Source organism: Antechinus flavipes, chromosome 3 (assembly GCF_016432865.1).
Source record: "Antechinus flavipes isolate AdamAnt ecotype Samford, QLD, Australia chromosome 3, AdamAnt_v2, whole genome shotgun sequence".
NCBI classification, from domain to species: Eukaryota; Metazoa; Chordata; class Mammalia; order Dasyuromorphia; family Dasyuridae; genus Antechinus; species Antechinus flavipes.
Window position 1 is genome coordinate 426703648 of NC_067400.1, and position 22390 is coordinate 426726037.

The 22390-nt window shown below is 34.1% G+C and overlaps 1 protein-coding gene across 1 annotated transcript in view; it reads left to right on the forward strand.

Annotated features, from left to right (window-relative positions):
* The window catches only part of TTC21B (tetratricopeptide repeat domain 21B), a 97687-nt gene that overhangs the window by 52713 nt on the left and 22584 nt on the right, over positions 1–22390 (forward strand). The window contains exons 21-22 of the mRNA XM_051986237.1: positions 491–601; positions 5835–5916. Of these exons, the coding sequence (XP_051842197.1) occupies positions 491–601; positions 5835–5916 (193 nt within the window). The remainder of the gene's footprint in view (positions 1–490; positions 602–5834; positions 5917–22390) is intronic.

Below are 22390 nucleotides of genomic sequence, written 5' to 3' on the forward strand. Positions count from 1 at the left end.
AAGGGAGAACAAAATATAAAGTATTCTTTAGCATTAATGAAATATAAAAAAAGCTAACAACTTGCCATCCTGAGTAACCAAAGGTTTAATATTAGTTTGTTAAATATTGGGGAAAAAAGAAACCTTAGAAATTATCTAGTCTAACTTATGTTTTACAAATAAAGAAAATTGTCCAAAGAAGTTGTGCATTATCCAAAGTCACAAAATTATAATTCTTAGAAAAACTAGTCTCTTCTCCAACTCTTCTGACTCCAAGTTACAAAGTACTTTTTCTGCTATTTTTCATTGCCTTTACAAAAGCTGAAATTGCTGGGGTTGGGGTGGGGTTTAAATTTTAGAAATATTAGAAAAAACACATGGAAAGCATCTGTTGTTTTTCTACTACCATCACTTTATATTTAGGAACTAATCTATATTTTTCAACTCAGGTATTTTTTGGCTATACAGAAAATTAGAAAGATTTTAATCAACTTTTTTTTCTCATATATAGGCAATGTTGGAACTTGCACGTTTGTACCTGGCATTAGATGACCCTGTTGCTTGTCAGCGTCATTGTACACTCTTGCTCAAGAATGACCAAGATAATGAAGCTGCTACCATGGTTAGTGAATTTTGCTATAAGAGACCAAACTACAACAAATATAGGTGTTTGTTTCTCTTTGTATCTCCTGAAGAGAACTTTGCTAAAATAATCATTCAAGGTTAAATTTTGGAAATTCTTTATGCTGTGAATTAAGTTCTTACTTCAATGTTTCACTGTGATGTAGATGACCATTGGTACGAAAAAATGATGCCCAATGATGAGAGGCTCCATCATATCTTCCATGTGGTTAATGCTAAGTTCTGGCAGTACATTAAGGCTGCTTTCCAAGAAGTTATCAATTTTTGAAGAGGCCACTTAATAGCACATTCTTCAGTAATGGCAACTTATAAAATAAAGAAAAATGAAAATCCTGAGAGATCTCCCTTCCATTTCTACAGTGATGCTGGCTAAGTGGTTGTTGTCATCCTTCCTTTTCAAAGAAGACTGTGACATCAAGGAGATGATGTCATGGCATACAAGTGAATTGGATTTAAGTAAAGAAGGGCTCGTTCAAGGTCACCTGCCTCACTTTCTTCTCCAAAGGCATCTGACTCTAGTGGGAAAATATAGATCAAGATGACAGAAGTGGCTTTGGATGAAGTAAGAGATCTTTGGCAATGGTAGAAAATTGCTAAAAGTTGCACCATTTTAGACAACCTATAAGCATTAATTTAAATGTTAATACTCTTAATGTAAGTTCCTTTTTTAGTCACTAATGATTGATATGATTCAATTTCTCTAGTAGTAAATACAATCTTGACAAAAAATTAAAGAGGAAATTTTGAAACAAAATTTCAGAATTAAAATTTTCTCAGTTGCCAGTCAGTTCAACCCATACTTGATTAAAAAAAAAAAATGTCTTTACAACAGTGGTGTCAAACTGAGATAGGAGCCAGTAAAGTATAGAGAGGAATCCCTATAAGATGCATAATGAAAAGTACATATAGACATTAACTGTATTCTATTGGACTTTTTTTGTTGTGGTTAAATATTTCCTAGTTACATTTTAATTTGATTCAGGCTACACTCAGGAGTGTCATGGCACTCCTGTTTGACAAATCAGTTCTACAACATAACAAACAAGTGATCATTCAGTCTTTGCTTGAAGACCTCCAGTGAAAAATAGATATCTCTCCTAAGTTGGCCTATTCCACCTCTCTTATATCTCAAATTATTAAGAAGCTTTCACCTCAATCAAGCCTATCTTTTCCTCTTTGTATTATTCTTAGATCTACTTTTGGAGTCAAGCAGAAACTTCTTCCAGATATAGCCTTTCAAGTACTTGGAGAATACTAAATCCTTCCTTCTCCAGCCAAAATATTTCTCTCTTTCTTGGGTTACTCTGCATATAGCATGAAGGAAAAAAATGACAGAGCTAACACATCACTACCAAAGATCACATGACTCTTACTGCTGGCTTTTGGAAATTTTGGAATGTATTTTCTAAAATAGAGCATTCAGAACTGAATACAATACTTTAGACATTGCCTAGAAACAATGCAAATTACCTCTTTATTCCTAGAAACTATACCTACTATCATGTAAACTAATTACTTTAGCTTTCTTTCATATTATCTTGTTGACTCATATCGAGTTTAAAGGACACTACACTCTCCATGTTTTTTAGATGTATTGTTGTCTTGCAGTGCTTCTCCCATTTTGCTCTTGTGACATTGTTTTGTTTATTCTCAAGAATAAGACTTTTACATTTATTCCTGCTAAATTTTGTCTTTTTTTTCTTTCATTTCCATGCTCTGTCAAGGTTTTTTTTTTTTTTTTAATCCCAGGTGCCACTTAATTGTTTTTAGTTATCACTCCCAGCTTTGTTCATCTGTAAATTGAATAACCTTGTCATCCCTATATTTAAGTCATTGATAGAAATCTAAAACCACACAAAACCAAGCACCAGTCTATAGAGCATTTCCCTGCAGACCTCTTTCCAAGTTTGTATCACATCTTTAGTAACTTTCTTCAGGTTCAGACATTCTAACAATTATGGAATACATATAATAATAAAAACACTCACTGAACACATAATTATACTAGAGTCTAGGCTTTATCTCTTTCTCTTTTCCACACAAACAGTATGAGAGACTTATAATATTTTATTAAAATTAAATAAATTTTATCTATATCATTCCCTTGATCTGTTATTATAGCCACCTTACTTCAAATGATATAAAATGAATCTGGCATGATTCATTCAAAAAAACTGGCTTTCTACAGGAAAAAGTTTGCAGATAAAAGATGCCCATTATCCATATTTTCTTTTGCTTTTAACTGAACAACTCCTAGAGGTTTTTTAATCAACATAAATATCCTGATTGGACAATGAACTGGCTCCAGAATGGAAAAGAAAGATAGTGCTTGGGATAACAGTTGGGAAATCTTTTAAAGATTTCAATCCTCTCTCTGAAACAAAAGCCCATCTTTTAAATGGGCTTTTTAAATTTATCTGGTGCTAAGGTTTGATTCAGTATATAGGAATGAAAATCATAGACCAACCAAAGGGCATTGTAAAGATACATGAATAGGTATGACTGAGTCACAGTGTGTTGCTAAAAGAATTGTGTAGACATTCTGTAAAGGATGGTATCAAAGATAAAGGTGTAACCAGAAAAGGCAAAATTTATAGCTGGCCCATATGCTTATCAAGATTTAGAGGAAGATCTCCAGGAAATTGGTGGACCACTGCTGAAGATTTACAGAAGATCTTAAACAAGATTCAAGTAAGATATGTGTGTTGTTAAGAGTCTGCAACTTTGGAAGGAGTTACCTACATTGCAAAGATTGAAATGATTCTTACTATTAATCAGAAAAATGCATCACAGTTAAATGAGTAATGTAAAAACTTGATATTATAGTCTCATTAGTTAACTCTTTAATAATAATCAAAAAACTGATGTTTATTCTTTGAAGAATAAATACAATTGTACTATTATCGCTAAATTTATGTTTAGAAAACAATATTTGTTGACTTTTCAAGTAGAATATAAAGATGTATTTCTAAAATAGGTAGGCAGGTCAATGTATAGTGCATTGGGACCAGAATCCTGTGTGACCATAGGCAAGTCACTGAATTTTGATTTGCCTTAATTTCCTTATCTGTCAAATGGATATAATAATAGTAACCACCTCCCATGGTAGTCATGAGAATCAAATGAAATAATAAAAAGTTTTTAGTACAGTAGCACATAGTAGATGTTATGTAAATGTTAGCACATAGTAGATGTTATGTAAATGTTAGCTATCATTATTATCATGTCTTTTCTTCACAAAATTTTATTTCAGGAATTTGGATTTAAAATATACCCAAAGTTTCTATAGCTTAACAGATAAATTCTCATCTGATTTTGTTGAAGAATCTCATATAATCTAATCTATTTGATCAAGAACTAGTGTCTAAACTCTGAACTCTCAGAGTCTGTTTATGCTGCTTGGTTTAAAAATTGTTCATATATCATATTGGCAGAATATTTTGCTTATTCACCAGAGTATTTTATCTGCAGCATTCCTTCATTCAAACATTTTTTTTTTGCTTTCATGACTGTGTGATATACATGAGGGTCTTTTAGTTAGATTATTCCAGAACATTGAATAATGATACAATCTTTACTTGTCTTTTCAGCATTAAATTGTTCTTCTTTCACAAAGGGATACTTAGGCCACTTTCATATATTAGAAACTAAAATTCAGATACAGTAAGCCAATTTGATTTTTAATGGCACTTTCATACAGTATTATATGTTTTGTTTACATTATTTTAGGATTGATACATGTTTTGAAAAGGATGTTTTGATTTATGTTCTTTAGAGTTTAGGAAGAGGTCTGGGTTTTTAATTGAAGTTCATACAAAGAAAGCTGCAGTTGATATGATAGATATAATAGATAAAACCTATAATCCAGAGCTAATGTCTGGGTTTTCAGAAACTAGGTTCGATTGTTGCAAGAGTTTTGGGAAAGAAGGTAAATGGTTTCACGTAATTTTCTCTTTAGCTTATGTCACTCAAGGTTCCCCTGAGAATATCATAATATAAGCTCATGTCTAGATTTCTGCAGAAAAAAAAAGTAAAAGAGCTTTTAGCTCTCATGAAAACAAATATTCAGGCTAACAATACATTGAATACTGAATAGGTTTTATTTTACCTTGCAAAGAACTCTAAACACAAAGGACTTAAGCAAAGAGCCAATACACAGTCAAAAACGCTCTTTTTCCTGCACTAATGAGTCTCATTTTCCCCAAGAAAACCAATAACAGTTGTCTACCTTATGAATGACCCTAGAATCAGGACTCAATTGTAAGGGACAACATTTGGTATTTATAGAAAAATCAATCCCTGTCACACCCTGAGGAGCTACAGGGACTCCTTCAGTCTTCTGACTTGGAGAAGAACTATCATATAATTGAAGCACTGTTAAACAAAGAAAGCACTAGGAATTCCTAAAGTCAACATGTCTCTAAAATACCAGTCCATCTCACCCAGGAAGCAACAAAATTCATCATTCAAATTGAGAATTTTAAGAAAGAAACTAGTGGCTTCATTTTTGCCACTTATTATCCATGTGAGAGTGGACAAATCATTTTAACTTTTTAGGTATCAATCTCCTATAAGAAGTTTAGATTAGATGATCTCTACAATCTTTCAAGACAAAAACACTATTATCTGTATATTCAGTGATCCAGATGAATTTATTGAAATATCTCAGGAGAAAAGTACAAGACAAGCCCACTTTTAAAAATAAACAAACAAAAAAAAGAGAGCACATAAGGATATACATTTTTAATTCTATTAAGGTATTGGTCAAAACTGTAGCCAATAGTAATTTTCCTATTTCCACTATCGATTTTGGGAAGCATTTTAGTTTCGTATGACTCAACAATATGAGAGCAAAACATAGTTGTCTGCAATGCTTTTGGACATAATATTTTAGGCAGTCAGCCGTTTTAAATTAAGTCTAGAAACATTTAATTAATGAAAATATAATTTTATGCTAACAGTGACATTCACTTTTCATCTTTTATTACTCCCCCCATGCTAATTTCAGAGCAAAGCTTCTGTTGTTTTAAAGAGAACTAGAATCATCATTCCAGGGTTACCTGTAGACTAAAAAAAAGATTCCTTTTCATAGATCTTTACACTTTCTTAATGTTTTCAGGATATGTTTTTCATGTTATTAAATCCAGTGTTTCAGAAAATACTTTTGAATATATGACAATATTTTTAGAACAATTAACATTTAATTTTTGCAGATGATGGCTGATCTCATGTTCAGAAAACAGGACTATGAGCAAGCAGTATTTCATTTCCAACAACTTTTAGAACGCAAACCAGGTAAATATTTTCTAAATGTATTTTCAGAATGTGAAAAATAGTTCTGTTCTGGTAGATGTTACATATGAATACTTTATCCTAATTGTTTTGGAATGTTGCTAAGATAATATTTAGTAGACATAACTGTGAAATTTCTGTCATTGAAAACAATTTGTGTTTGACGGTAAAGTCCAGTAAGTCTTTTATTTGTTGCAAGGTCCTATTGAAGCAGTATGTGATCCTGAGATAGTATAACCAATGTAGTTACTTTTTTTTTAATGTATAGACAACCTCAGAGACATGAAAATGATACCACATAGTGTACTTACTGAATGAAAATGCTTTTGAATATTTAGACAACGGTATATGGCATTAACTTTACTTCTTGCTTATACTTGAATTTATTGTGTTCTCTGGGGGCAATCCATATATGCCATTCCATAATCTATATATCATCAGGAGAATATTGACATTTTATTGAAAAGATAAACTTTTCAATCCTAGGCAAGGAAGGACTTGGAATAGTTCAGGATTATAGAAAACTTTGAATAGTTTCTCAGATGTCACATATCCTGTTTTCTTCCTCTTACAAATTTTGGGCCAAGTCGATTGTTCATTTGCCAGCATTCATCCAAGGGATATATACTAACTTAAAAGCCTGTCCATCTACTTTCTCACCTGCTTAAATTTTCCTATATGAATTGTGAGCTTAATTTGTTTTGTGTGTTTATAGAACTCTGTGATTTGTAATGTTTGGGGGCTTCATTTAATAAGGTCAGTGCCATTTAAAAACAGGAATACAAGAATATTTGGAGACATCTCTATTCACGAGTAATTTTTCCCATTTGGACCTTGAGCAAGACTTTCTCTATGACATTGGGGAACATCTTTAGCAAACTTTTGAACTCTTTTTTGTTATTAGCACTTCAAACATTCTTTGAACAATGTTACCTCTGTTTGTATCTATCAAAGAGTCTTGTATGATCTTAACACATGCATGGAAGATGCTTTATGGAGAAATATTTTAAAAGCCTTAAAGATAGCATTTTGTTCTGCAAAATAATTTGCTTTTTTGTTTGTTATTAACATAGTAAATACAGTAGAATCTTGTATTCTCCATGCCATTCAAAAAAATCTTCAATGAGAGGACTTCAGGGAGTAGAGCTAAATGAAATGGAAAAAAGAAAACACTCAGCCGACCCTGCCCAACATTTGTAATGTCCAAACTAGGTTTCTGGAGCATCTCTGGATGGCCTTCGTCTTTAGATGGAGAAGTGATAAAGGCAGGAGAGCCACCAGAGGCTGGTCAAAGATGGAGTCCTCTCTGTGTCTGTGGCTGAGACTCTGTTCCCAGTCCTCTCAAGCCCTTAAATACCTCAGTACAATTATATCACTACAGCAACTGAGCATGTGCCAACTGTAGAACATTACATCACCATATTACACTACGTATATGTCCAACTAAAGTGATTACATCATTACATCACATTAAGTATATGTTTAACTAGAGAACCATTATCCCATCAATCACACTGAGTAGGTGCTTAACTGTAAGCACCCTGCTGTCCTTGATTCAAGCATACCTTTCCAGAGTTCTGGCCCTCCACATTCTTGTCAAACAACTTTTAAATAATGGCTCAAATCAAATCCAGAAGTAGCAGAACCAATTAAAGGTCAGTGAGACAATCTTCTAGCCCAAGACAACTTAGGATCAAAACAGATTTGCGATACAGATGTGGAAACTACAGAACCCAAATGAATGAAACAACTGTGTTAGAACCAGGTGGTAACAACAAAAGCAGCAGCAGCAACTTTAGGAGCTCTCAAGCCAGAGATAGAAAGGAACTAGTCAAAGATTATAGGGGACTCTTATGCTACTACTGGATGGAGGACCAGATGCCATTTGGAAATTACATTACCTATAATCATTTCTAGGTCCATAGTTCAGGGGTTAAGAATGGAAGCCCTGAAGGACAGTACCGTTTTTGTTCTCAAGGAATCAATATCCCTAATGAACAATATCACTTCCAGTTCCAGTGGATCAGGAATCCTGAGGAGCAAGTTGATTGTAATTCCAAGTTATCAGTGGCCCTTCCTGGGTAAGAACTAGAGTACAGTGATTACACCCCTCCCTAGATCACACTAACTTAGAAGTACCAAAAACTTCCAAATCTCCAAACAGCATGTGAAAAAAATCTCAATAGTGACAGTGGTCTAGCCCTTCCCCCAAAGCCAGGAACAGATCCCAACATTAACCTATAGTTAAAAATAAAGAAATGGGGTGGGAAAATAGGAAAAGGTATTGTGGTTATAGGGAATACCAAGAAAGACAAATTCAGAAGCCAGTTAGGTCAAAATAGCTCCAAGTAAAGCCTTAAAAAAAAATTGTGGATTTGCTAACCAGGAATTCCTGAAAGGACAAAATTTTTTTTCCCAAAATTAAATGAGTCATAGAGAGAAAATGAGGTAAAGAAATTATGGGAAAACTTAAAAAAAAACAACACCTACCCAATTTTTTTTTATTTCACAAATATGATTTTGATAGCTAAAGCAAGGAGAGCAAAAAAAAAAAAAAAAGCCAATTTCCTTAACGAATATCAATGTAGCATTTTAAATAAAATGCTGGCAAGGAGATTACAGCAAGATATCAAAGAGCATACACTATGATTGTGTGGAATTTATACCATGAATGCAGAGCTGGTTAAACATTAGGAAAATTTGGCATAATTAACCATATCAGCAATAAAAATAGCAGAAATTATACAATTATATCACTAAATGGAGGGAAAGTCCTGTTAGAAATAATAAAAATCATAGGAATAAATTATTCATGCTATCTAAAACCAAGAGCAAACCTTATCTAATGGGGATAAATGCAAAGCCTAATAAGTTCATTCAGAGATAAATACTATCATTCAATATTATGCTAGAAATGCTAGCTATAAAAGTAAAATAAAAACAAGAAATTGAAGGAATAAAAATTATCAATGTGATAATGAAACTGTCACTTGATAGGTGATACTATGGTATGCCAGAAAACCCTGGAAAATCAACTATAAAACTAGTTGAAACAGTTAATAACTTCCTCAAAGTTGGAGGATAAAAGAATAAATATATAAATCATCAGCATTTCTATAATGAAATCCCATCAGCAAAAGTTAGAAAGAGGAATTAAAGTAACTATAGACAATATAAAATACTTGAGAATCTATCTACCTGTTAAGACAAACTCAGGGATTGTTTGAACATAGTTATAAAATTATTTTCACACAAATACAGTCAGATCTAAATAGTTGAGGAAAATATTAATTGCTCATGGATAGGCTGAGCAAATATAATAAAAATGACAATTCTGCCTAAATTGATTTATTTAATTCAGTGTCTTACCAATCAAACTATCAAAGAATTTTTTTTTATGTACAACTAGAAAAAAATCAATTCTTCTGGAAGAACAAAAGGTTGAGAATATCAAGGGAATCTCTCAATAGAAATATGGAGAAAGGTGGTCTAGCAGTTCTATATTTCAAACTATACTGCAAAGTGGTAATCATCAAAACAAAACAGCTAGATAAGATTATTATATGTAGTATCAGGCCTGAAGTCAGAAAGTCTCATCTTCCTGAATTAAAATCTGATCTGACACTTAATAGCTACATGACCCTGAGAAAGTCACTTAGCCTTGTTCGCTTCAATGCCTCATCTGTAAAATGAGCTGGAGAAGGAAATGGCAAAACCACTCCAGTATCTTAGCCAAAAAAAACCCTAAATGAGACTACAAATAGTCAGACACCACTGAAATGACTTAACAGCAATAATCAACAAAACAGTCTGGCACTAGCTAAGAAATAGTGTCTCAGATCCATGAAATACATTTGGTGCACAATGCAAAGCAATAAATGATAATTGTAATATGATGTTTGATAAATCCAAAAATCCAAGCTTCTGGAGTAAAAAACTCAATATTTGACAAAAACTTCTGGCAAAACTGGAAAGCTGTTTGGCAAAAATTAGGCATAGACCAACATCTCATACCATATAAGAAGGTAAGATCAAAATGGATAAATTATTTAGTAAATTTGGGGGGGAACATGAAAAAATGTACCTGTAAGATCTATGGACAAGGGAAACATTATGACCAAACATGAAATAGAGAGATTCACAGGAAGTAAAATGAATAATTTTGATAACACTAAATGTTAAAATTTCTGCACAAACAAAACTAATGGGGGACTTCCGGTTAAGATGGCGGAGAGGAGGCTCACAGCTGCATAAGCTCCACGCTTTCTCTCACTATCCATTTCATTACAAGCCTCTGAATCAATGCTTGACTGAAAAAAACCCACATATAGTTACCAAGAGAAGCCATCCTTGAGATCTGCCAAGAAAGGTCTGTCTTTACTGGAGGGCTGGGGCGGTTTTAGATCGGGCGCAGGCGGCGGGCAGCGGCAGTGAGAGCACGGGAGCAGACTGGAGAGGGGGTGGAGAGTGATCGCAGCCGTCTCTGCGGGGAGAGCTTCGCTACAGGTTTGGATACTTTACTCCAGCAGCAAGTCAGCAGCCCAGCAGAGAAGCTAAAAACACCGGGGCTGAAGAATACAACCCCAAACAGCTGGAGTCTCTCAGGACCTGGCCGCCCCCCTTTCCTCCCCACAGTGACTCAGCACGCTTTGGGATCTCAGAGCGCAGGCGCAGCACAGTCCTGCTAGTGCCTCACTGCTGCCCCCTGCAGTCTGTAGAGGAAGCTTGATAACACACCCAGCCCCTCCCCAAAGAAAGACTCCAGTTTTTTCTGTTTTTCTTTGGTAGTTTGTCTCTGATTAATAGACAGAATGAGCAAGAAGCTGAAGAGGACTTTAACCCTTGACAGCTTCTATACAGATAGAGAGCAGACTCTAAATCCTGAGGAGACTAAAAACAGGCAGTCCCCAGGTGAATCCCCAAAGGAAGAGAGCATCTGTTCCTCAGCACAGATGAACCTCATAGAAGTGATTAAAAAGGCTCTCACAAGGGAGCTAGAAGAAAAATGGGGAAAGCAGAGTGAGGCTTGGCAAAAGGAGAGGGAAGCTTGGGAAAAGGAGAGGGAGGCTTGGCAAAAGAGCCTGGAGAAAGTTAAAGAGAGAGTGGATAAAGAAGTAAAATCCTTGAAAAATAGGATTAATGAACTGGAAACAGAAAACAGCTCTCTAAAAAACAAAATTGGCGAAATGGAAAAAAATTCCACAGAACAAAAGAACTCAATTGGACAATTAGAAAAAGATTTTTAAAAAGTGAGTGAAGAAAATACTTCACTGAAAATCAGACTTGAACAAGTGGAATTGAATGACTCGAGGAGACAAGAAGAATCAGTCAAGCAAATCCAAAAAAATCAAACAATGGAGAAAAATGTGAAATACCTTCTGGGGAAGACAACAGACCTGGAAAACAGATCCAGGAGAGACAATCTGAGAATCATTGGACTCCCAGAAAAACATGATGAAAAAAAGAGCCTGGACACTATTTTCCAGGAAATTATCAAAGAGAACTGCCCAGAAGTCATAGGAACAGAGGAAAAAATAAACATTGAAAGGATTCATCGATCACCCACTGAAAGGGATCCTAAAATCAAAACACCAAGGAATATAGTGGCCAAATGCCAGAACCCTCAGATGAAGGAAAAAATATTGCAAGCGGCTAGAAAAACCCAATTCAAGTATCAAGGAGCCACAATAAGGATCACCCAGGATCTGGCAGCATCCACATTAAAAGATCGAAGGGCCTGGAATATGATATTCCGAAAGGCTAAGGAACTTGGTATGCAACCAAAAATAACTTACCCAGCGAGAATGAGCATCTTTTTCCAGGGAAGAAGATGGACATTCAACGAAGTAAGCGAATTTCATCTATTTCTGATGAAAAAACCAGAACTTAACAAAAAGTTTGATCTACAAATATAGAACTCAAGAGAAATCTAAAAAGGTAAAGATTAATCTTGGGAACTATATTTTGACTATATAGATGTATAAAGAATACATGTATACCTTGTTCTAGAAATTGATGTGGAAAGGACATTGTACCAGAAAAAGGGTAAAGTGGGGGTAGTACATCTCATGAAGAGGCATAGGAAACCTATTATATCCGAGAGAAAGAATGGAGGGGGATGAATATAGTGGGTATCTTACTGCCTTCAGAATTGGCTTTAAGTGAAAAATCTTAAGACATATTCAATCTATGGTGAAACTTCTCCCATCTCATTGAAAAGTGAGAAGGGAAAAGTGAAAAGGGAAGGAATAAGCTAAGGGGAAGGGAATACGGGAACTGGGAGGGAAAGGGGTAAGATAGGGGGAGGAACTCTAAGGCGGGGGGAGGGATACTAAAAAGGGAGGGCTGTGAGAAGCAAGTGGGGCTCACAAGCTTAATACTGGGAAGGGGGGGAAAGGGGAAAGAAGGGAGGAAAGCATAAACCGGGGTTAACAAGATGGCAAGTAATACAGAATTGGTCATTCTAACCATAAACGTGAACGGGGTAAACTCCCCCATAAAGAGGAAGCGGTTAGCAGAATGGATTAAAAGCCAGAATCCTACAATATGTTGTTTACAGGAAACACACCTGAAGCGGGGAGATACATGCAGGTTAAAGGTAAAAGGTTGGAGCAAAATCTACTATGCTTCAGGTGAAGTCAAAAAAGCAGGGGTAGCCATCCTGATCTCAGATCAAGCTAAAGCAAAAATTGATCTAATTAAAAGAGATAAGGAAGGACACTATATCTTGCTAAAGGGTAGCATGGATAATGAAGCACTATCTATATTAAACATATGCACCAAGTGGGGTAGCATCTAAATTCTTAAAAGAGAAACTAAGAGAGCTGCAAGAAGAAATAGACAGTAAAACTATAATAGTGGGAGATCTTAACCTTGCACTCTCAGAATTAGATAAATCAAACCACAAAATAAATAAGAAAGAAGTCAAAGAGGTAAATAGAATACTAGAAAAGTTAGATATGATAGATCTCTGGAGAAAATGTAATGGAGACAGAAAGGAATACACTTTCTTTTCAGCAGTTCATGGAACCTATACAAAAATTGACCATATATTAGGACATAAAAACCTCAAACTCAAATGTAGTAAGGCAGAAATAGTAAATGCATCCTTTTCAGACCACGATGCAATGAAAATTACATTCAACAAAAAAGCAGGGGGAAGTAGACCAAAAAATAATTGGAAACTAAATAATCTCATACTAAAGAATGATTGGGTGAAACAGCAAATCATAGACATAATTAATAACTTCACCCAAGAAAACAATAATAATGAGACATCATACCAAAATGTATGGGATGCAGCCAAAGCGGTAATAAGGGGAAATTTCATATCTCTAGAGGCCTATTTGTATAAAATAGAGAAAGAGAAGGTCAATGAATTGGGTTTGCAATTAAAAATGCTAGAAAAGGAACAAATTAAAAACCCCCAGTCAAACACTAAACTTGAAATTCTAAAAATAAAAGGTGAGATCAATAAAATTGAAAGTAAAAAAACTATTGAATTGATTAATAAAACTAAGAGTTAGTTCTATGAAAAAACCAACAAAATAGACAAACCCTTAGTAAATCTGATTAAAAAAAGGAAAGAGGAAAATCAAATTGTTAGTCTTAAAAATGAAAAGGGAGAACTCACCACTAACGAAGAGGAAATTAGAGCAATAATTAGGAGTTACTTTGCCCAACTTTATGCCAATAAATTCGACAACTTAAATGAAATAGAAAAATACCTCCAAAAATACAGCTTGCCCAAACTAACAGAGGAAGAAGTAAATATCCTAAACAGTCCCATCTCAGAAAAAGAAATAGAACAAACTATCAATCAACTCCCTAAGAAAAAATCCCCAGGACCAGATGGATTTACATGTGAATTCTACCAAACATTTAAAGAACAATTAACTCCAATGTTATATAAACTATTTGAAAAAATAGGGATTGAAGGAGTCCTACCAAACTCCTTTTATGACACAGACATGGTACTGATACCTAAACCAGGTAGGCTGAAAACAGAGAAAGAAAATTATAGACCAATCTCCCTAATGAATATTGATGCTAAAATCTTAAATAAAATATTAGCAAAAAGACTACAGAAAATTGTCACCAGGATAATACACTATGACCAAGTAGGATTTATACCAGGAATGCAGGGCTGGTTCAATATTAGGAAAACTATTAGCATAATTGACTATATCAATAACCAAACAAACAAAAACCACATGATCATCTCAATAGATGCAGAAAAAGCATTTGATAAAATCCAACATCCATTCCTAATAAAAACACTTGAGAGCATAGGAATAAATGGACTTTTCCTTAAAATAGTCAGGAGCACATATTTAAAACCATCAGTAAGCATCATATGCAATGGGGAAAAACTGGAACCTTTCCCAGTAAGATCTGGAGTGAAGCAAGGTTGCCCACTATCACCATTATTATTTAATATCGTATTAGAAACACTAGCCTCAGCAATAAGAGTCGAGAAAGATATTAAAGGAATTAGAGTAGGCAATGAGGAAACCAAACTATCACTCTTTGCAGATGATATGATGGTATACCTAGAGAATCCCAGAGATTCTACCAAAAAGTTATTGGAAATAATTCATAATTTTAGCAAAGTAGCTGGCTACAAAATAAATCCCCATAAATCCTCAGCATTTTTATACATCAACAACAAAACCCAACAGCAAGAGATACAAAGAGAAATTCCATTCAGAATAACTGTTGATACCATAAAATATTTGGGAATCTATCTACCAAAGGAAAGTCAGGAACTATATGAGCAAAATTATAAAAAAGTCTCCACACAAATAAAGTCAGACTTAAATAATTGGAAAAATATTAAGTGCTCTTGGATCGGCCGAGCGAACATAATAAAGATGACAATACTCCCTAAACTAATCTATTTATTTAGTGCTATACCAATCAGACTTCCAAGAAAATATTTTATTGATCTAGAAAAAATAACAACAAAATTCATATGGAACAATAAAAAGTCGAGAATCTCAAGGGAATTAATGAAAAAAAAATCAAATGAAGGTGGCCTAGCTGTACCTGATCTAAAATTATATTATAAAGCAGCAGTCACCAAAACCATTTGGTATTGGCTAAGAAATAGATTAGTGGATAAGTGGAAAAGGCTAGGCTCACAAGACAGAATAGTCAATTATAGCAATCTAGTGTTTGACAAACCCAAAGCCCCTAACTTCTGGGAAAAGAATTCATTATTTGATAAAAACTGCTGGGATAATTGGAAATTAGTATGGCAGAAATTAGGCATGGACCCACACTTAACACCATATACCAAGATAAGATCAAAATGGGTCTATGACCTAGGCATAAAGAACGAGATTATAAATAAATTAGAGGAACATAGAATAGTTTATCTCTCAGACTTGTGGAGGAGAAAGAAATTTGTGACCAAAGATGAACTAGAGACCATTACTGATCACAAAATAGAAAATTTCGATTACATCAACTTAAAAAGCCTTTGTACAAATAAAACCAATGCAAACAAGATTAGAAGGGAAGCAACAAACTGGGAAAACATTTTCACAGTTAAAGGTTCTGATAAAGGCCTCATTTCCAAAATATATAGAGAACTGACTCAAATTTATAAGAAATCAAGCCATTCTCCAATTGATAAGTGGTCAAAGGATATGAACAGACAATTTTCAGAGGATGAGATTGAAACTATTACCACTCATATGAAAGAGTGTTCCAAATCATTATTGATCAGAGAAATGCAAATTAAGACAACTCTGAGATACCACTACACACCTGTCAGATTGGCTAAGATGACAGGAAAAAATAATGATGAATGTTGGAGGGGATGCGGGAAAACTGGGACACTAATGCATTGTTGGTGGAGTTGTGAACGAATCCAACCATTCTGGAGAGCAATCTGGAATTATGCCCAAAAAATTATCAAATTGTGCATACCCTTTGATCCAGCAGTGTTTCTATTGGGCTTATATCCCAAAGAAATACTAAAGAAGGGAAAGGGACCTGTATGTGCCAAAATGTTTGTAGCAGCCCTGTTTGTAGTGGCTAGAAACTGGAAAATGAATGGATGCCCATCAATTGGAGAATGGCTGGGTAAATTGTGGTATATGAATGTTATGGAATATTATTGTTCTGTAAGAAATGACCAGCAGGATGAATACAGAGAGGACTGGCGAGACTTACATGAACTGATGCTAAGTGAAATGACCAGAACCAGGAGATCATTATACACTTCGACAACGATATTGTATGAGGACATATTTTGATGGAAGTGGATTTCTTTGACAAAGAGACCTGAGTTTCAATTGATAAATGACGGACAAAAGCAGCTACACCCAAAGAAAGAACACTGGGAAACGAATGTAAACTATTTGCATTTTTGTTTTTCTTCCCGGGTTATTTATACCTTCTGAATCCAATTCTCCCTAAGCAACAAGAGAACTGTTTGGTTCTGCAAACATATATTGTATCTAGGATATACTGCAACATATCCAACATATAAAGGACTGCTTGCCATCTAGGGGAGGGGGTGGAGGGAGGGAGGGGAAAAAAAAATCGGAACAGAAACGAGTGTCAATATAAAGTAATTATTAAATAAAAAATTAAAAAAAAAAAACAAACAAAACTAATGCAGCAAAATTAGAAAGAAAATGGAAACTGGGGGAGAATCTTTTTATAACAAGTTTCTTTGATAAGTTACATGTGAAACTAAGACAAATTTATAAAAATAGGGGCTATTCCCCAATTGATAAGTGATCAAAGAAAGTGAACAGGCAGTTTTTAGAAGAAAAAGAAAAAAAAGGCTTTCAGTTATCACATAAAAAAATGCTTTAAATCATCACTGATCAAAGGAATGCAAATGAAAACAGTTCTGAGATTCCATCTCATACCTATCATATTTGCTAACATGAGAGAAAAAGTAAATGACAAATGCTCCATGGGGGTTGGAAAAACAGGGACACTGATAATTATTATTACAGTTGCGAATTGGTTTAACCTTTCTGGAGAACAATTTGGAATTGCTTCTAAAGGACTATATATTGTGCATATCTTTTGATCCAGAAATACTAATACTAGATCTGTATCTCATAGAAAAGGAAAAAGCACCATTTTTTTACAAAAATATTAATAGAAGCTCTTTGTATGCAAAGAATTGAACATAAGGGTGTTAGAATCCTAGTGACAATTCACTGGAATTGATAGAAACAATGTTTATTGATTCACACATTAGAGCTCACACCTTTAAGAGAGTTTACACATTAAAGCTCACACATTGCAGTTTATAAGTACAGGAGATACACAAAGTTAACTTTGTAACTTTATGAATTCACACCTCCCATAATCCCACTCTCTGAGGAAGAGTCAACCTTTGAGTCTACACCCCTAAAAGAGCATAAAAAGAGCTGAGATCAGTCAGGAGAAGTCAGTTGAAAAAGACTGAAAGCCAGAAGTCAGTGAGTTCAGGAGATTGACAAGCTATAGATTGCAGTCCAGCAGAATGAAGGATTCGGAGGAGTAGAACTAAGATTCAGAGGGAGCTGGAGGTGACAAAGGACAAGCTGCAAGAGCTCTTAGAACCAAGCAGAGAGATAGGCCTCTAAGAAAACTAACGGGGCTATTTCGGAAGAGACAATAAAAGACTACTTAAATCCCTGGCTGTTTGAGGTGATTATTGATTGGAACTGAAATGAAGGCTGCCTCCAGAAAACCTCCCCAAGAAGCCTGCTCCCAGAGAGAACCATCATATTTTACAAAAAGAAGAGAACACCACAAAGGGGATACCCATCATTTGAGAATGGCTAAAGAAATGTCTTTAGCTAATGGTATATGATCATGATGAAATACTGTTGTGTAAGAAACGATAAGCAGAGTGGTTTTAGAAAAATCTGGAAAGTTTTTACAAACTCATGCAAAGTAAAGTGAGCAGAGAGTAACATTGCATATCATAACAGCAAAACTGTAACAAGAAACACTTATGAAGACTATTTTTCTGATGAAGAACATGATCCAAGACAATTCCAAAGCACCCATAATGAGATTATCTTGTTCCAGAGAGAACTGATAAACTCTGAATATAGAGTGTACCATAATTTTTTTTTACTTTATTTTTCTTGTTTCATTTTTTTTCTTTTGTAGTGTTACTAATATGGAAATATGTTTTGCATGATTTCACATGTATGATTGTATCAAATTGCTTTATAATTAGAGAGAGTGAGAGAATTTGGAACTCAAATTATTTTAAATGATTAAGTTTTTTACATGTAGTTGGAAAATATTTAACAAAATAAAAATATTTTTTAAATTAATCCATGAAAGCCTAGTCCTTTGTCATGTTTTCATCATTAATACATTGATTCTTTTTATTAAAAATTTATAGAGATGAGAAAGTGAGCAAAATAGGTCATTATTGTCTTCTATCATCAATCATGAAAATGTACAGTTACAATACATATTAAGAAGGAACAAAGCTCAATATCAACCATTTCATTGTTTTAGTCTCCACTTCCCTAATTATTTATTTCCTATATCATTGATATCTTTGAGAGAAAGACTTCTAGCACATTGGGTGGACCTCCTGTGGCAATCTTATGAGAGAACATAGATAAGAATTGCATAAGATAAACAGAAGTTCCCTCATGAAAGATGTTGTTGATACCTAATCATTGAACATCATTTGACATGCCAATAGGCAGGCGAAAGTCATTTTTAAAGCCTTTAGGATTGACTGTTTCAGTTTTTAATAGGGGATTATTTACAATCTAAGTATTATTTCTTATTTTAGTTACCCTTTGTGAGGCTAAATACCTTTAAGCAGCTTTCATTTTCTCCCAGTGTGTCAGCTCTCTTGCCATCTTCCCTTTTTAAGCCTCTCTTTTCCTTTTTTTTCATTTTTCCATAGTGCATCTAGTATATCAGTGAATTCTGAAGTAGATGAATGCACATAATGTCATTGTGTTTATCTTTAATCTATCCTAATTCTTTTTTTTTTTTTTTTTTGGCTGAGGCACTTGGGGTTAAGTGACTTTCCCAGAGTCATATAGCTAGGAAGTGTTAAGTATTTGAGTCCAGATTTGAACTCCCAAGTTCTTCTGACTTCAGGGCTGGTGCTCTATCCACTAGATGTTCTTTTCAAATAAAATATGTGACTTCACTGTTTAATTAAAAGAATCAGACCTATTTAATGTACATTAAGAAACCATTTATAATAATTCTCTGCAACTCATTTTTTAATCTTTTTAGGAATTTTACCTCACTTCAGCTTTAGAAGTTATATCTTATTATCTGCCACCAGGTAGAAATACTTCCAACTATTAACAATATGAGCTTAATGAATTGACTACCTCAGATGTAATCAACAAGCATTTATGAAGTGCTTATTATATGCCTTGAGCAGCTATTTAGATACTAAGAATACAAATAATGGCAAAACTAGCCTCTTCTGTCAAGGAATTCATATTCTTTGGAGAATATAGTATATAAATAGTTAACTTGCAAGATGGATAAACAGTAGATGGAAGGCATAGGTAGCCAAGAGGATTAGAAGAAGCCTCCTGAAGAAAGTGGGATTTGAACTGTCCTAGAAGAAGCCAAGAAAACTGATAGAAGATGGTGTGTGGAAACAGCAAGTGGGCCCTTGTACAGTGCATAGAGAAATATAAAATGTAAGAAAACTGGGAAGGTACAAAAGTGTCAGGTTATGAAGAAGGGTTCATTTGATCTTGAAGTTTATTTTAAAAGGTCATAAATACATGATAGAGAAATCACTTTGGCAACTGAGTGGAATAAAATTTTATTCAAGTAGAACAAGAGTTGAGACAGTTCAACCAATTAGACAGTTACAGTTGTTTAGTTGAAAGTGATAAGCGCCTAAACCAATGTGGTGTGAATAGAAAGAACATGAAGAAGAAATGTTATAAAGGTAGAAACAAAATTTAATACTAAGAAAGTGTGAAATGAAGGATGATACCTTGGATGTCTGGATGCTAGTATGATTAGGGGAAAGAAAAGGAACACCATTTATTAAGAATCTGCTATGTGCTAAGCACCTTAACCAGTATTATCATATAATCCTGGGATGGTAGTTACTGTTATCCTCATTTTTGATAAAGAAACTGACTCAAGCAGGTGTTAAGTGACTTGCCTAAGATCACATAATTATAAATACCTAAGATTTGAACTCATCCTTTTGTTTCAAGGCTCAGCACTCAAACCACAGTGCCATCCAACTGCCTAGAAAGATGTTAGTGTCCTTTTCAGTAATAAGGAAGTTGAGAAAAGGAAAGGGTTTGGGTAGAAAGGTAAATTTCTTTTATATTTAAGTATAAAATTTTTTTTAGGACAATAGTTTGAGATATCTAAAAGAAAGTTGGTAATAAAAGAATAAAGCTCAGAAGAGAGACTAGATAGGGCTGAATATGCATCATCTGCATAGAAATATTAATTAAATCATTAAAACCTAATGAGATCAGCAAATAAGATACTGTGGACAAGAGGATTAGGGACAGGATCTCGAGGGAAACATATTAGTGTTTATGGAATGGAGATAGATTCAGTAAAGGAGACAGAGAAAGAATGATCATACAAATAGAGTACAGAGCCAGGGCACTGTTGCAAAAACCCAGAGAAGAAAAAAGTCCTTATTCCTTTTTCAGAAAGGAACTCCCCCCTCCCCAGCTTTGTTTTGCCTGCTCTCAAATGCGTGTTTCATTTATTCTTTTGTCTTAGAGAAATTTGTGTTTTATTTTTCTACTAAATTGTAAGCTGCATGACAGCACAGGCTGTCCTTAATCTAAACACTTTTCTCCAGGCATCTATCAGACTTACTGAATCAATGATTAAGTAAATTTTAAGTTTTCTTGGGGGGAGAAGAGAATTGTTTTTTCTAATACCTAGAATCTTCCAACATGCAAAGAAATGATCTTATTAAATGTCAGAAAGAGCAATTTTAATGTTTTTCTGTGTTGGGCAACATGTGAGAGACATGAAATGTATATTTTCTGTTAATACTCATTTGTAAATAAATATGACATTTTTAATAGGATTTTAAAAGTTTACAAACTATTCTGTTCATCCCAGCCAATCTCTATCCATTTTGCCTTTCTCCAACTACTTAACTGTTTCTAACATTTTCTATCTGATGTTCTTGTTGGCTAAGAGCTTTCCTTTCTTATTTCAGCACACCATCTAACAGCAACAAACACCATGTCAACAATGTTTAATAGCTTTTTTTTCACAATTCCATTTGCTTATATGTAGATTTAAGATCTTATTTGAACTACCAGTTTTGTATGGTTGTTGTGAAGGTCAGATGAGAAAAAATATTCATAGTGCTTTGCAGACATGGTTAGTTGTTAAATAAACTCTAAAATTTCAGTGTCTTTAGGTTGAAATTGTAACAACATGCAGTTTGAGCTTTTATTTAATCTATGAAAAAATTAAGTAAACTTGGTGATAGAGTAATTTATTCAAACAAAATGGCTAGTTAGTAAGTGGTAAAGGCACTTACTAACTCAAGCCCAGCTCTTCTAAGTATATATCCAATGCTCTTTCACTATTACATTGTTTATTCTAAGCTGTAGTAATTCAGGAAACTAGAGTTTGGGTTGATTTGAAATATCAGTGATTTTACATAACCTAGAATTCAGAGAGTAAATCACTTAAGGACCCCTAGAAACAGAGCTCTTCATAAAGAGTACTATATGATTATCTATTAAAAATCTTAATGATATTTGTCACACCACAGGAAAGCTAGGGGCCTAAGCATGGCAGAGTAGTAGAGTAAATAAAAATGAAGATAGGCAGAAACTGTCTTGAAATCAAAACTGTCTACTATCCAAAATAATAGCAATGTGCTTAATACTGGAGATATAAAAAGAAACAAAAGATAGTCCCTGCCCTCAAGGAGTTCACAATCTAATGAAGTTGCTATAATAATCAGAGGTCATAATATTCCTAAAATATTTGCCATTTGTATAATAAATGTTTTACAAACTGACCTCTTAATCTGATAGCTACAATTTTTCTTTGCATCTTCATTAAATCTATGATCTCTTATTTGTATGTGATTTTTTTGTGTCTGTCTTCCTATAAAACTTTCACATGGGATCCATCTAATACACCATCAGCCTTAAACTACTTTTCTTGTGCAATTCTTGGGGAGGAGTAGGTTACATTATATTCCTATCTGCCATGCATAAGCATTTCTCATTGCCTTTTATATGATCCACCACTACAAAATGTTATGGGAATAATCTGTATGTATATAAAGATCATATATACATAACATCCTTGATGAAATTATGAGGAGAAAACAGGAGTGCTTTTACAAAAAATATTCTGTAATCACCAATATCTTAACAACTGAACAACTGATCTAAATTTTAAAAAAATATAAATTCCTATAGTGCTTATTGATTATTGGCTAAAAATTATTTGCTTTGTAGAATAAACGGTCACATTAAGAATTTTTTTTGCAACA